The 17,500-nt window shown below is 43.1% G+C and overlaps 1 protein-coding gene across 1 annotated transcript in view; it reads right to left on the bottom strand.

Moving 5' to 3' along the window:
- The window catches only part of LOC143282098 (uncharacterized), a 39,802-nt gene that overhangs the window by 19,248 nt on the left and 3,054 nt on the right, over positions 1-17,500 (bottom strand). Inside the window, exons 3-9 of the mRNA XM_076587591.1 lie at positions 17,233-17,363; positions 5,236-5,371; positions 4,076-4,144; positions 3,200-3,315; positions 2,702-2,783; positions 1,919-2,086; positions 117-203 (exon numbers count right to left, since the gene is read on the bottom strand). Coding sequence (XP_076443706.1) covers positions 117-203; positions 1,919-2,086; positions 2,702-2,783; positions 3,200-3,315; positions 4,076-4,144; positions 5,236-5,371; positions 17,233-17,363 — 789 coding nt within the window. The remainder of the gene's footprint in view (positions 1-116; positions 204-1,918; positions 2,087-2,701; positions 2,784-3,199; positions 3,316-4,075; positions 4,145-5,235; positions 5,372-17,232; positions 17,364-17,500) is intronic.

The raw sequence follows: 17,500 nt of genomic DNA, 5'->3' as shown, positions 1-17,500 counted from the left end.
AAAAGTCAAAGAAGCGAACCCACGCCAACAGCATAAAATCAAATCCGACCCCCCCCCCCAAAAAAAAAAACAAAACAAAAAAAAACACTACCAGCACCTGGTGATCAAACTCTCACCTGCGAATTCAGGTGAAACTGAGGGTCTGCCTTCAGCTGGTTGTAGTATTGACTGACGGACCCATGGAAGCCTTGCCTGGTCATCACCTACAGACACACACAGTACGCTAAGTTCATGCCCAGGCTCAGGCCTCTGGGAAAACGCTTTTAAAAACAACAACAACAACAAACAAACAAACAAACTCTCCCTTCTAAGCATCCAACTGGCTTTCAGGAACTTGGTATCCTAACAGTGAAAAGGACAAAACATCTTTGAAATACGAGTACTTTCCGGACAACAGGATGTCCTAAAAATGAAAAGTGAACATATCGTTTTGAGAACATCTTAACTCTCTCCATACGAACGGCAAAAGAGACGACGTTAACAGCGTTTCATCCCAATTACCATCATCAAAATATTGCAAGCGGAAGGGTCTTATACTGAAGAGGTGAATGTTGACAGTTCTGACGACGGAAGCTAAATGTTGGGTCATTCAGACACCCACTGGATATCCGAGGGGTCTGTGTAGAGGAGAAGAGAGGACTGGCCGTACTGAGTGAGTTAAATGTACACTCAAAACACACCCTGCCAGACTTGGCGTTTAGACTTTACATGAGCTGCCTAATTCGTTTAGCTTCAATCCTTTATCATCATTATCATCGTGGTGTTGTTATCATCATCATACCATCGTCGTCGCACAATACAGTCATCATCGTCGTCGTCATCAACATCGTCCAGACCACTTGCCACATGAACTATGTGATCATGTCAACCTTCATTTCATCATCATCATTACCACCATTATCAATATCATCATCATCATCATTACCATCATCACCGTGGACGTCGTCGCCGTCAGCAACATCATCATCATCATCATCACTATCATCATTTCCAACATCATCACCATCATTATCATCAACATCATCATTATCATCACCATCACCGTCATCATCGATCATCGTCATTATCATGATCTTGATCATCATCTTCCTCGCCACCCTCCCCTCCTCCTCATTATTATGTTCAGCACCACCATCATCACTATCTTCATCACAGTCGTCACCACCACCATCATCATCATCATCACTATCATTATCATTACCGTTATCGTCATCATTACTATCATCATTATCGCTATCATCATCAGCAGCAGCTTCATCAGTACTATCGTCATCATCACAATCATCATCACCATCATGATTACCATCATCATCATCATCATCACTATCACTATCATCACCATCACCATCATTATTACTATCATCATCATCATCACTATCATCATCATCACCATCACCACCATTATTACTATCGACATCATCACTATCATCATAACCATCATCATTACTATCATCATCATCTCTATCACCATCACCGTCACCATTACTATTACTATCGACATCATCACTATCATCATCACCATCATCATTACTGTCGTCATCATCACTATCACCACCATCAGCATCACCATCATCATTACTATCGTCATCATCATTATCACCATCATCATTACTATCATCGTCATCATCATTATCACCATCACCATTACTATCGTCATCATCACTATCATTATCACCATCACAATCACCATCGTCATCATCACTGTCATCATTAACATTATCATCATTACTATCATCATTATCACCATCATCATTACTATCGTCATCATCATTCGTCATCGTCACTGTCATCATTAACATTATCATCATTACTATCATCATCATCACCATCATCATCATCATCATCATCACTATCATCATCATCATCATCATCATCATCACCATCCTCCACCACCTCCTGATCATCACTGAGAGGTCACCTGCCGCATGAGCTGTGCGATTCTGTCCACCTCCCGCAGCCCTGTGCGGTGAACGTGCTGGGGAGACAGGTCCAGGGACAGGTACCACTGGAGACAGGCACGGTAGTAGCCCTTCCCTGCCGGTAAACCCCACACCCCGTGGGTAACCCGGGTGTGGAGGGAATATGTCTGGGCCAACAGAGTGGGAACACTTGCGTTTTGGGGGGGAGGTAACACGGTGGGGGTAAAGGTAGGGTACGGTTACAAGTTTAGCGTGAAGACAGTCGGAGAAAGAGAGAGAGAGAGAAGGAGAAGGGAGGGAGAGAGAGAGAGAGAGAGAGAGACGAAAAGAGAGACAGAGACATACTGATAGACAGACGAAGAGATACAGAAACAGATAAAGAAAGAGAGAGACAGACAGAAAGTGACAAAAACACAGAGACGGATTCAGATTCACATGGTTTATTCATTTTTGGCTGAGGCCCCTCATGAAGGGGAACGTGAACAAACATAAAAACACAGAGACGGAGAAACAGAGAAAGATGTAAATAGACTGAGACAGAAACAGAGCAACAGGGGGCGTTGGGCGGGGGGGGGGTGGGTGTTGAGGGGAGGGTGCAGGGGGGGGGGGGGGGGTACGGGGGGCGGGAGAGAGAGAGAGAGAGAGAAGGGGAAACAGAGAGACAGATGCAGAGAGGAACGGACAGACACAGCGACACTCAAATGGAGACAGAGACAAACAGACAGAGAGCGAGGGACAGAGAGACAGAAACAGGCCGACACGCAGAAGGAAGCTGGACGCACGTGCTGCACGAAGTCTCTCAGACGGCGCAGGGCTGACCATAGGCTGCTCAGAGCTGACAGAGCGCGTGACGTCATCCCCTCCCTGCACAGGGCGAGAGAGAGAGAGAGAGAGAGAGGCATTGAGCACCTTACGGGATGCAACTTTCATGCAATGTACAAATACATATATATATATATATATATATATATATATATATATATATATATATATATATATATATATATACGTTTCTTGATTGCAAAGAACAATAAGTAAAGATATACATCAAGACGAGAAGAAAAGAAAAGAAAAGAAACGTAAGAGCTTTTTAAACAACAACAACAACATAGGGAGGCTATCCTGGAAAGAGGTGGGCTTTAAGGCCAGACTTGAAAGAGCTGAGCGAGGAGATTTGACGAAGCGAAAAGAGGAGAACTTCATTCCAAATGAAAAGGTCCACACACAGACAGAGAATGAACAGCGGCCGACAGTGGAGTGTTTGAATCTGCTACGCTGACCTTTGGGCCCGTGAGATGCCGGGGAGAGCGCCCAATGTGTGGCTGAAAGGAGTGTACAGAGGGCTGAGCTCCGGAGGCGTGCTGATCACTGCAGAGATCTGATCGGGTACCGCTCTCTGAAAACACCACCACCACCACCACCACCTCCGCCACTTCGACAATGACGGCCACACTGAGAGGGACATGACGAGATGTTTCACTGTGTGTGGGGTGGTGGGCAGGGGTGGGGTGGGGGACGGAGGGGAGGGAGGTCGAGGGTGATGTGTGTGTGTGTGTGTGTGTGTGTGTGTAGAGGTAAAGCGTTGTTGTGCATGTTGTGCGCTTGTGTGTGTGTGTGTGTGTGTGTGTGTGTGTGTGTGTGTAGAGAGAGAGATAAAAGGTTGTTGTACATATTGTGCGCCCTTGTGCGCTTGTGTGTGTGTGTGTGTGTGTGTGTGTGTGTGTGTGTAGAGAGAGATAAAGGGTTGTTGTGCATGTTGTGCGCCCTTGTGCGCTTGTGTGTGTGTGTGTGTGTGTGTGTGCGTGTGTGTGTGTGTGTGTGTGTCTGTGTGTGAGTGTGTGTGTGTTCATTGTGTATACGCGCGCCCAAACAAGAGAGAGTGCGTGTGTGTGGATGAGAGAGTTTGGGGATGTCAGGCAGGGTGAGAGAGACAGAAATAGTACGTGAGTGTACGAGTCATGTATATTTATTTAATTACGAATGCATCAATGAGTGAAAGTGTGTGTGTGTGTGTGTGCGTGCGTGCGTGCGTGTGTGCGTGCGTGTGTGTGTGTGTGAGTGTGTGTGGGAGGGGGTGCTGTGTGTGTTGTGTGTCTGTCTGTCTGTGTGTCTGTGACAGTGTGTAGCTCGTGCAAGCACGCACGTGCCAGACTAACCACGGAGACTCTGTGGTAAGTGGTTCCCACCCTGATGGCTTCTTCCATCCTGACCATCATCTGGTCCACCTGAAAACAACCAATTTCAGTTTCAGTTTCTCAAGGGGGCGTCACTGCGTTCGGACAAATCCATATACGCTACACCACATCTGCTGGACAGATGCCTGACAGCAGCATAACCCAACACGCTGATCAGGCCTTGAGTGCATGCTAATAATTATTTTATTTGTGTACCTGTCAGAGTGGATTTCTTTTTTTTCATAATTTTGCCAGAGGACAACAATCTCGTTGCCATGGGTTCTTTTTCAGTGTGCCAAATGCGTGTTGCACAAGGGACTTCGGTTTATCGTCTCATCCGAAAGACCTGACGCTCAGTTTGATTTTCCCAGTTAAACTTGGGAGAAAAGGCGAGAGCGGGATTCGAACCCACACCCTCACGGACTCTCTGTATTGGCAGCTGAGCGTGCGTCTTAACCATTCTGCCACCTTCAAACCAGCAACAACAACAGAGACACAGACAGTCAGCACGACACATGAAGCCAAACTGATTGTTCACATTCACCAGGCAACCCGTCACCGCTGATAAAAGTATTTCCATAACGCCGAAATAGGAGGAAGGTGGCAGGACGGCCAAGAAGCTTATCTGCCAGTACAGTGTCCGTGAAGGTCTGGCCAGGTTCGAATCCCGCACACGGAAGCTCGGTTCATCGCCTCATCCGACTGACAAGACGTTCAGTTTGATTTCCCACTCAAACTCAGTAGAGGAGAAAAAAGGCGAGAGACCGTGGATTCGAACCCAGACCCTCACGTGTACCCTGTTGGCAGAAAAACACGAGGAGCACTATACATGTATTTTTACGTCACTTAGTCTTAGATTTGTATACCTTATTGAACCCCCGAAAGCGGAGTATGGCTGCCTTCATGGCAGGGTGAAAACTGTCGTACACATAAAAGCCCACTCGTGTACATACAAGTGAACGTGGGATTTGCAGCCCACGAACGAAGAAGAATAAGTAGATCTTATTGTAAAGCGCGGTGAGCCCCATTTGAGATGGGGGTACTGCGCTATAGAAGCCTGCATTTTATCATTATTATCATTACACAATTATGTATTAAGCCATCACCCAGCCAAGGAAAGACAGGCCAAAGCCGACAGAAACCTGTGTGGGCCAGGCCTCCAGCCTGGAGAGGAAGTTGTCAAAGTCCGCCTTGGTGTCAAACGGCGTGACGGCCACGACGTCGTCCAGGTTCAGGTAGAAGCCCTCCAGAAAGCTGATGGGGTTGAGAGCTCCGTAACTGTACACACCAGACATGCCTGGATGGAGAGAGAGGCACAGAGAGAGAGAGAGAGAGAGAGAGGGGGGGGGGGGACCCCTCCAGAAAGCTGATGGGGTTGAGAGCTCCGTAACTGTACACACCAGACATGCCTGGATGGAGAGAGAGGCACAGAGAGAGAGAGAGAGAGAGAGAGAGAGGGGGGGGGGGACCCCTCCAGAAAGCTGATGGGGTTGAGAGCTCCGTAACTGTACACACCAGACATGCCTGGATGGAGAGAGAGAGAGAGAGAGACGGACGGACGGACACGGACATTGTTTTATTGCCATTGACAATACTGTCCTTTGGCAAGGGGGACAATAGGCCAGGGAATTTAGATTAAAATTTGCGTTAGGTCAAAATGTCTGCAACAAAACCGTTCTTTTTACGATGAAATAGAATAAATCATACTGATCACACTGATATAAAGTTGACCATTATAGGGGGGCGGGAACATAAGTAGATTTTGATTTTTAAAGTCCAGAATCGAATGTTTTTATTACTTCTGCCTGTGTGAGAGCGCCTTACAAAGAGTCGCAAGGCAAGCACAGGCGAAGGTTACGCAAGCGCGGTATAAGGGGTCGCTAGAGGAAAGCGTTCAGCGCGGTACAGTACATGTGACTGACTGCTGCCGCACTGATGCTGATCTGTGAGCAGGTCACTGCGGCAGACAACTGATTCTGAACAGAAGGCTAGGAACAGAGCTCTTTGGGGTCAAAAGGAAACAAACATTTTCAATTTCATGTATTTTATACTAAATTGGTAGAAGACGCAAATCCGCTTTTATGAATGTTTTCCAGTTTCCTACCATTCATAACTTATCATAAAGAATGAAATCGGTATTATACCGACTGCAAAGGTGAATTCACGAAGGCAGCACGGGATCATTTAGTTCGTAAGTACAATTTTGTTGATATTTTATGCAATGCACAACTTGGATATACTCCATGCTCTGCTTATTAACCCGGTTCGGTTTCAATGAACATTATCGGCGCTCTGTCCAGACAATAAATTCGGAAAGTATGGAGGGCAGATGATGGCAAAATTGAACATCATGTCTTGATGTGAAAAGAACGGTATGAAATACATATTTTTCTTTGGAAATGAACCGGTATTTGCAAATGTGACTCACGAACCCTGGCGCAGTAGATGTCGATTTAGCGTGGGATATAAATAATAATCATAATGGTAACAATGGATCATAAATTTTATTAATGATTATGCAAAACTTTCTTGTAACACGTGTAACATTGAATCCAAGTTGCCTAAACTAACTTTCCCGACGCAGATCTTTGAATTACTGGATTTATAATAATGATAGCAATGGGTCTGTCATGCGATCCTTAGCCAGTGCAATGCATTCAAACAAAGCCTATGCAAAATTATGTATTTTATTAACGATTACCTAAAACCTTATGATATATGTAACATGGAAACCAAAATACCTAAACTAACTTCCCCACCTTAGATGATTTTATTTTTCAGAAACACTGCAGGCACTCCATTTTCACATCAATTCACCCCAGTGTTTAACTGTTTAAAGTACTACTGTTAATCTTATTATGAAATGGGAATTGTATTATTTTTTCACATTGACAAAAGTTTTCCTCTTTATCTGAAGAATTGTGATCAAAACATCGGATTCTTTGTATCCTTCTATTCGGTCAATCAACAGAAAACTTATTAGCGTTATCCTCACAGTGAACAAATATGTAGGATTGTAGAAAAACAAAATGTAATAAAACTAAGACTATGAGAAAAAACAAAACAAAACAATAACAAACAATAACAACAACAAACAACAACTTAAAATAAGGAATTTTATTATCTGCGTAAAGCAGAACCGAAGAACATGTGTTCCGTGTCCGAATGTGACACCTGACTTCATCTCAAGCACTACTAAAAGTGAAATGCTTCGAACTTAATTAATTTTAAGAAATTCATTCACAATCAATGTATAGTTTGGTTTTTCAGAACTTGTGTGATGTAATATGTGGCTGTTCTAATAAAATTCTGCAAAACAATAAGCGCGTAGGGACTGGCGTGTTTCTGATACAACGAATTTTTTCGTTCCACACTTCATCTGTCTTGTGAACTGATAAACTACATCATTTCGTGATAAAACTTTACCAGACAGCAAAAGCCAAAATCAAGATAATTTAAGGGGGTGATTTTCTACTTTGAACTTTGTTGTTTGGAACTTTTGATGCAAGTCTTCAACTGAAAGCAGTCTTACCGAACTACATGCGTTGACTTGGCTCGAAATCGTACGCCAGTATCCGAATACTACTGCATCTCGCCATGTGTCAGAAACAGTGATTGTATCTAAACTTAATCGGACGAGAGATAAATGTACAAACAAACCATAACAACGAAAAAATTAACATACACAGTTCTTAAAAATATTTTTAATTTATTCTTTTTTAATATAGTAACCACGGGGTTCGAATGAACATATCGGAGATTCCCGTGTAACATATGTACATTTCACACGTTGTTGGAAACAACACATTCTCTGAATCTGTGTTCAAACACACACGATTGAAGGGTGTTTGTCAAACCGATTTACGCTTTCCCGCGATGAATCTGCATGATTCATGTGGAAACAGTTTTAATTTTGTTTACATGTATATTTTTATTGGATGGTTTACATGCACAGAAGTAACACGGAAAAGCGGAACTGAAAATTAATATGCGACGTCGATTGCATTTAAATAGTTGAATACACTTTCTTTTTTCTTTTTTTCCAGAAAATGAGTGTATGTGCTGCAGAAGATAGATGAGTTGACCACCTGTTGCAAGTAAAGAACGTGTAGTGTATTCATGAATGTGCTTGCCTTTGAATGAATAAAAACCCCCAAAAAAACAAAAAAACAAACAAACAAAAAACCAAACACACACACACATCAAGAGGAACGGGTTTTTGCGTAATATTTCAAACTTAATGTACCATTTTTATTGATGATCAATGTTTTATTATCACAACGAATGATTGTAGATCAGGTCTGTATGTACTGGATTTTAATCAGGTTTGTACTTATTTGTCTCTGACCACTTCATGTTCAGACACATTGCCATGTCACAAAATGGCGCCGAAATTTTGGATTTTAAAAATAATTTTCAACACATTTAAGACAGAAGAACAAACCATATTGTCACAAAATTGTTGCAGACATTTCTCTAATGAATTGCAATCCTGATAACACGTGAAACATTTGAATAATCATTGTAAACACATGTTTATACTGAATCAGACTGAGAGACCCCAATTTCCAACAAAGTTCTGGAGACTGATCCATTTTCATCTTTCAGGCAGTCTTTGCTCTTCATGACTATCTGATGCACTTCATTTTGCCACCTTCATACTCCAGCCAGATACATTTTCTTTCCCACGCTAAACTGACGTGTCTACTGCGCCAGGGTTTGTGAGTCACATTTGCAAATACCGCTTCATTTCCAAAGAAAAAAAAAATATTTCATACCGTTCTTTTTACATCAAGACATGATGTTGGTTGATTTTGCCATCATCTGCCTTCCATGCTTTCTGAATTAATTGTCTGGACAGTGCTCCGACAATGTTCATTGAAACAAGCCTAGTTAACACGTATTTAGATATTCATATACTACACGTTAAGAAGCAGAGCATTGAGTATTTCCAAGTTGTGCATTGCGTAAAATGTCAACATAATTGTTTTTACGAACTAAATGATCCCGTGCTGCCTTCGTAAGTTCACCTTTGCAGTCGGTATAATACCGATTTCATTTTTTATGAAAAGTCATGACTGGTAAGAAACTAAAACATTCATAAAAGCAAATCTGCTTTTCCTACCAATTTAGTATATAATAGATGAAAATAAAAATGTTTGTTTCCTTTTGACCCCAAAGAGTTCTCTTATTTTCTGTACTGTATCTGTCATTTGCCGCAGTGACCTACTAACGGAGGTACAGGATAGCATCAGCGCGACAGCAGTCAGCCACAAGTACTGTTCCGCGCTAAACGCTTTCCTCTGGCGACCCCTAAAACCGCGCTTGCGTAACTCTGGCTTGCTCTTGCCTTGCGGATCTTTGTAAGGTGCTCTCTCATGGCCAGAAGTGTGACAAATACTTATTAAAAACCAAAATCTAATTATGTTCCCGCCCACCTACAGCGGTCAACTTTATGTCAGTGTGATCAGTATGATTTATTCTATTTTATCGTAAAAAGAACGGTTTTGTTGCACACATTTCGACCATTTTTTTTGACTCACTTGTGTAAACAAAGTGAGTCTATGTTTTAACCCGGTGTTCGGTTGTCTGTCTGTGTGTGTGTGTGTGTGTGTGTGTCTGTGTGTCTGTGTGTCCGTGGTAAACTTTAACATTGACATTTTCTCTGCAACTACTTTGTCAGTTGACACCAAATTTGGCATAAAAATAGGAAAAATCCAGTTCTTTCCAGTCATCTTGTCTAAAACAATATTGCGCTTCTGGGATTGGCACAAAAAAATAAAGAATGAAGCCTAATTATATGCAAAGTGCATTTACTGTTATATTTATATTTTTTGTATTCTCTAAACTTGGCACTTTGATCCGATATTCTGACCCAACAGCTAGAGCAGTCATTATTATCATTTTTTGTTCAAACAGGAACTTCTTTTGCTAAGCATGGAATTTTTATTTATTTTGCAAACGTTTTGGTTCAGATAGTAAAAAGGGGAAATTACTCTGTAATGCGAGTGGAGTTAATTTGCTTTAAACTGATCTTTCTCATCTTAAACATTACATTTTGAAACAAGAGAGGCAAGGCCTTCAAGACTCACTTGTGATGCACTTTTTAAAAAAAATCCAAGCTTTTTATGTATTGAGTATAATTTCAAAATGTAATGTTTAAGATGAGAAAGATCAGTTTAAAGCAAACTAAGTTCCCCAGCAGAGTAATTTCCCTTGTTCTGCTATCCTCACCAAACCGTTTGCAATAAATAAAACTTCCACGCTTAGCAAAAGAAGTTCCTGTTTGAACAAAAAATGATAATAATGACAGATCCTTTGTTGGGTCGAATATCAGATCAAAGTGCCGAGTTTAGAGAATACAAAAAATATAAATATAACAGTAAATGCATTATACTCAATACATAAAAACTTGGATTTTTTTAAAAGTGTATCACAAGTGAGTCTTGAAGGCCTTGCCTTTCTTGTTTTATCTGTCCTGGACTACAACGTATGAAGAAAAGAATAATGGCGGTTTTCAGATGAATTGACACAGAGTAAAAAGAAAATCAACGACAAACAACAACAACAACAACAAAATAATAAAATACAACATATTGCAAAGATTGAAAAGGAAAATAGAAAAGCTCGACCATCCAACTTTCAACAAAGTCATTCAGAATTATAAACTGTGGAACTGGTATCAGGGTAACAGTGTTTTTTTTCGATAGCTACAAGGCTTCCGAAGATAATTTCTTTTTCCGACAATCCCAAGCTAGGGCGATAAAATTTCGTTAGTAAGAGAGAGACAGAGACGGAGACAGAGAGAGAGAGAGACAGAGGCTGGGAGAAAGAAAGAGCGAAAGGGACAAAGAGAGAGACAGGGAGAGAGAAACGGAACGAAGGAAGGACTTTTATTTATCATAATGATAATGTAAGCACAACAATGTAACTGCCTCTTCCACCCAGTCCATAGTCCATGAGTACACAAGGACGGTCTATTGTAAGCATAAAAGTTTGTTGCTTTTTTTTTTTTTTTTTTTTTTTTTTTTTGAGAGTCTGGATATGAAACATGAAATCGATTCATATTTCTTCTTTTTTTTAACCATGTTTCCAAGCGTGCCTATCTCCATCATTTGATGCAAATCAACCACACTTACCATACTGTCTATGTCTGCGTTGAGTGTGACTGTGCGTTACAGATAGGAACGACAGCTGTCCTGCTTTTAGTAATATTTATTTATCATCATTGCTTGCTTGGTGATTGGAGGGAGACAGGGGAGGGGGTCGGGGGAGGGGGGCGGTTGGTCTCTTTGTTCTTTGTTCGCTTTTTGTTCGCGCCTGTCTGCAAAGAGGCCCTTTTTGTCAACGACATGACTGTGTTTCCGTTTGTTGTCTGTATCGAATGACGATGCTCTCAGAAGTGTCAGTTCACTTCATGGCTCTGTATTTGCTGATTGCGTGTACGCGGCTGTCGTTTTTTTCCGGTTTTGTTGTTGTTGTTTGTTTGTTTTGTTTTTTTTGTTTTTTTTCCGGGGTGGATACTTTTGTCACAAAAATTAATGCGCATCGCTGATAATGTGCCGTAACGTTATGTACGTGCACAATATTGTGCCACATATGTGTGTTCTCTCTCTCTCTCTCTCTCTCTCTCCCCCTCCCTCTCTCTCTCTCCACACACACACACGCACGCACGCACACACACACACACACACACACACACACACACACATATATATATATATATATATATATATATACAGAGAGAGAGAGAGAGAGAGAGAGAGACAGAGACAGAGACAGAGAGAGATTCTTCGTTCGTGGGCTGCAACTCTAACGTTCACTCGTATGTAAACGAGTGGACTTTTACGTGTATGACCGTTTTTACCCCGCCGTATGGGCAGCCATACTCCATTTTCGGGGGTGTGCATGCTGGGCATGTCCTTATTTCCACACACACACACACACACACACACACACACATATATATATATATAGATAGATAGATAGATAGATAGATAGATAGAGAGAGAGAGAGAGAGAGAGAGAGAGAGAGAGAGAGAGAGAATGTGTAACTGCGTTCGCGCGCGCGTGTGTATGTGTGAGCGACTGCGTCAGATACACAATGTTCTTCATAGTAGTGTGTCATGCATGTCAACTGTCTGCATGATGCTGTCCGTCAGTCACGTGCACACGACTGTCACTGATGTATCCATTCATGCCAATCACACCCACAGTGTCACACGTCACTGAAATGCAGTCAACATGGTGTCTTTTGTCATAGACACGTCATCCGTGTTAAACGTCACTGATGTGCAGTAAAACTCTCGTCGACGTGATAGACACGTCATTCGCTTAAAACGTCATTTATGAGCAGTAAGACTGACGTCGTTGGGATAAAAACGTCATCAATGACACACATAGTTCTTTTGCTGCACAGGTCTTGTGTGTGTGTGTGAGTTTATTGGTTGCGACATCCTCCTCAATGGGAATTCGACTGATTGGGTCATCAGTAAATCATTCAGACTAAGTGTGCTGACATGTCATGTCCCCAACGTGCATACAAGTTACTGTGCTTCACCGGGCCTCTAAAGACATCAGCTATGTGTCCCGCCGTGCGTCAGATTCACTGTAATATGTGTCCTCTGTGCATCAGATTCACTGTAATATGTATCCTCTGTGCATCAGATTCACTGTAATATGTATCCTCTGTGCATCAGATTCACGGTGTTATATATCCTCTGGAGTTGGGCCAAGGACGGTACACATGGAAGCACAACCAAGTGCTAAAAGAAATTGCACACGTGGTGAACACAGTCCAAGGAGCACCAAACCCACCAGAAGTTCCAGTAGAGTTCCGCTCGGCAGAAGGCAGTAATGTCTGGCCAGGAACAGCATCCAAAATTTCCAAAGCATGGAAACGTGGGCTGCTTGATGGTGCCGGAGATTGGGAATGCACAGTTGACCTACTAGAGGGGAAGAAACACCCGGCAATCATCAGCAAGTGTGGCATGAGAACTGACGTAGTACTCCACTCCAAGGCAACGAAACAAGCGATTCTGATTGAGCTCACTGTGCCATACGAAAGCAGAATGGAGGAAGCCCACATCTACAAGACCGAGAAGTATGTTAGTCTAGCCAGCAGCCTGAGAGAATCTGGCTTCCAAGCCAAAGTCCTCGTCATAGAGATTGGTGCAAGAGGGTTTGTAGGCGCATCTGCCAACAACCTCATGAAACAGCTGTCGATTTCTGGCAGAGAGAGGACACGGGCTCTCAAGGCAATGGCAGAAGCAGCAGAAAAGAGTTCCAGCTGGATCTGGTCGAGGAGGAACTAGACCTACGATGGCTCAGTGGTTGAAACTTCTGCCAGAAAAGGTGACTCAGTCCTGAAGTGGCGACCATCCTGGTGGAGCGGGTTCGAACCTGCTGAGGACCAGGGGAAAACAAATAAACAAACAAAAAAAGGCGGCAATACAAGGGCATCCATGAGTCATGACCAGCGTGCGGCCCGGCCCCCTTAGAGTGTGAGGAGTTAAGGGCAGAAACACTTGACTGAGGGGGGCTTTCTCTGAAGACATTCTACTGTCCAGCTCTCCCTAGAGCTTCTTATCACCTCTGGGCATCGGGTTTACTTTTATACATCCTCTGTGCATCTGATTCATTGTGCTATATATCCTCTGTGCATCAGATTCACTGTTATATGCCCTCTGTGCGTCTGATTCACTGTGCTATATATCCTCTGTGCATCAGTCACTGTGCAAAATGTCCTCTTTACATTGGATTCACTGTGCTCTGTGCATCAGATTCACTGTGCTATATGTCCCATGTGCATCAGTTTCACTGTGCTCTGTGCATCAGATTCACTGTGTTGCATGTGCTGTGTGCATCAGATTCACTGTGTTGCATGCCCTCTGTGCATCAGATTCACTGTGCTCGATGCATCAGATTCACTGTGTTACATGTCCTATGTACATCAGATTCACTGTGTTGCATGTCCTCTGTGCATCAGATAAGAGCACTGGGCCTAAACCGGATCCCTTTGGGACTCCATGTTCGATTTTAACGGGTTCAGACTGGAAATTATCAACAATGACAGACTGGAATCGATCAGTGAGATAAGATTTGAACCAGTGCCATTGTTACCAAAATGTAAAATGAAGACGGGAAAGAAGGACTGAATGGTCTATCGTGTCAAAGGCGGCTGACAAGTCGAGAAGAGTGAGAAGGGAAATTTGTCCTGAGTCGGACGCTATCAGTAAATTGTTTAGGATGTGGAGGAGAGTTGTTTCGGCGCTGTGGTCAGCGTGAGAGGCAGACTGAAATGGGTCGATGAGATTGTTGAAACAAAGGTGGTTGTTGAGCTGCTTCACGACAACTTTTCCAATGAGTTTGGACAGGAATAAAAGATTAGAAACTGGTCGATAGTTGTTTTTTTTTTTTTAATGTTTGCGTCAAGGTTGGGTTTCTTCAGAAGAGGCCGGACGATTGCAGTTTTGAAAGTGGACGGAAACTTTCCAATGAGAAGGGATGAGTTGACAATATTGGTGATTGTAGGGAGAAGCTGTGAGACACACTCGGAGAAGACAAATGCTGGTATAGGATCGAGCTCACAGGATTTTATTGTCATTTCTTTAAGGATTTCATGGACTTCTATTTCAGTCAATGGATTAAAGGAACGGAGAGGAGTGCCGTTGAACTGAGGAGCAGGATGAGTAGGTTGGGAAGGCATTTGGTCTAAGATGGTACGAATATTTTGGACTTTTTCGAAAACTAAAGAGGAGAAGACACTGGGGAGTTCAGGTAAAGTGTAGGCAGAAGGAAGAGGAGTCTTTTATGCAGTACCGAGAAGATTTGACATGATAGAGTAAAGAGATTTGGTTGATGTGGCATCGAGAACTTGAGAAGAAAAGAAGTTTGTCTCCGCTGATGAGATTATATGTTTGACTATATTTGTTTTCGGAATATTTGATTGTGGACTTTCAGTTTTGTTGATCGCCATCGTGGTTCCAGTTGGCGAAGTTTGCGTTTTGCAAGTCGAATGACTTGTGTGTACCATGGGGTGGAAGGTCTATCAGGGAACATGCGGGTAGTGGAGGGTGCATGTTCATCCAGCACTTGAGAGAGGACAGAGTTGTAATGTGTAGAGACGTCGGTACGGAAAGAAATTTTGGAAAGGCGTTCAGCGGCTTGAGAAGAAAAAGTGTTAATGTTGATTGATTTCAGGTTGCGACGAGTAACGGATTTTTTGGTTCTGGTAGGTTTTGAAATATTAAGCGAGAATATGACAGCAGAACGGTCGGAAGAAAGTTTGTCAGTTATAGTCACTGACGCAACCATGGCATCAGAGTTACGTGCGATGAGCCAGTCCAACGTATGGCCAGATCTGTGAGTTGGTTCTGTAACGAGCTGAGAGAGAGAATGATTGGACAGAGATTGGCAGAGGCGTTTGACATCAGTGGAAGTTTGGTTGTCGAAACGAAAATTGAAATCTCCGAGGATGATAAGTTTGCTAGAACGAAGGTTGTAGTAATCAAGTGGTGTTCGGAACTCATCGTGAAACAGAGAAGACGTTAGGTTATTTTTACGACCAGGAGGAGGATGATAGAGACAACAGAAGATGACTGAGTGACCGGGAACATTGAGAGTGACTTCGAGCATTTCAAAAGTATCACGTGGAAAGGCGTGGTTATGGGAGAAAGTTCCTGTGCTGCATGTCCTCTGTGCGTCAGATTCAGTGTGCTGCATGTCTATGGCGAGTTTCGTATCACCTCTGGGCATCAGGTTTACTGTTATACATCCTCTGTGCATCTGATTCATTGTGCTATATATCCTCTGTGCATCAGATTCACTATGCTGCATGCCATCTGTGCATTACATTCACTGTGCTCTGTGCATCAGATTCAATGTGTTACATGCCCTATGTGCATCAGATTCACTGTGCTATATGTCCTCTGTGCATCGGATTCAATGTGCTATGTGTCCTCTGTGCATCAGATTCACTGTGCTATGTGTCCTCTGTGCATCAGATTCAATGTGTTATGTGTCCTCTGTGCATCAGATTCACTGTGCTATGTGTCCTTTGTGCATCAGATTCACTGTGCTATGTGTCCTCTGCATCAGATTGTGTTATGTGTCCTCTGTGCATCAGATTCACTGTGCTATGTGTCCTTTGTGCATCAGAGTCACTGTGCTATGATGTCCGACGTGCGTCTGATTCGGATTCACTGTGCAGTATGTCTTTTATTTGTATTTGTATTTCTCTTTTTATCTCAACAGATTTCTCTGTGTGAAATTCGGGCTGCTCTCCCCAGGGAGAGTGCGTCGCTACACTACAGCGCCACCCTTTTTTGTATTTTTTCCTGCGTGCAGTTTGATTTGTTTTTCTACAGAATTTTGCCAGGAACAAACCTTTTGTTGCCGTGGGTTCGTTTACGTGCGCTAAGTGCATGCTGCACACGGGACCTCAGTTTATCGTCTCATCCGAATGACTAGCGTCCAGACCACCACTCAAGGTCTAGTGGAGGGGGAGAAAATATCGGCGGCCGAGCCGTGATTCGAACCAGCGCGCTCAGATTATCTCGCTTCCTAGGCGGACGCGTTACCTCTAGGCCATCACTCCACCATTATTATTGTTATTATTAGTAGTATTGTTTATATCATTATGAACGTTTACGCCTAATCTAGAAAATAAACCCTAGGCGTTTACAAGTATAACATACACGTAAATATCAAAAACGAAGAATTGAACACAAGATACGAAACATTAAAAATTATTCATCCCCCCCCCCCACACACACACAACCACAACACACACACAAGCATTATGCATTAGATTCACCGTGTTGTAACGTCTTATGTGCATCAGACTCACTGTGACAGTATCATCCGAGTGTCAGACATCAGACTATTAGCAATGTTCAAGTCCTCGGCATGGGTCTTCAAACTGAATAGGAAGTGGACTGAGACATCCGTGCCACATAATGACTTGAACAAAACATCTCACCCGATACTATACTCATACGTTCGCATAACATGGACAGTCATTTATCCAAGCCATGTCATATCTACATCCCATCGGTGTGCCCTCATCCCCCACCCCCGCCCTATTAGTCCCCCCCACCCCCACCCCACCCACGGCCTCATCCCAACCCCACACTCACAGTCTCCAGTCATAGTTGGCGGCGAAGGTGGTGAGCGTGTCCATGAAGACATCATAGCTGTATTGATGCTGCGCAGTCAGCTGATCTCGGCCGATGGTGGACGCAGCCTGGATGAACCGCTCGACATCCGCCTGCAAAAAGGTGAGGAGGATTACAGACTACAGAATACCTTATCATCTCAAACACGAGGAAGATTTACGTGTGGTGTGTATGCCACGCAATCAGTGCACGAGGAAAGCAGGCATTCAATATGAATAGGCTACAGGAG

The sequence above is a fragment of the Babylonia areolata genome, chromosome 5 (genome assembly GCF_041734735.1).
Source record: "Babylonia areolata isolate BAREFJ2019XMU chromosome 5, ASM4173473v1, whole genome shotgun sequence".
Taxonomy (NCBI): Eukaryota; Metazoa; Mollusca; class Gastropoda; order Neogastropoda; family Buccinidae; genus Babylonia; species Babylonia areolata.
The sequence above is the reverse complement of the archived record's forward strand: the minus strand, read 5'-3'. Positions and strand labels throughout refer to the sequence as shown.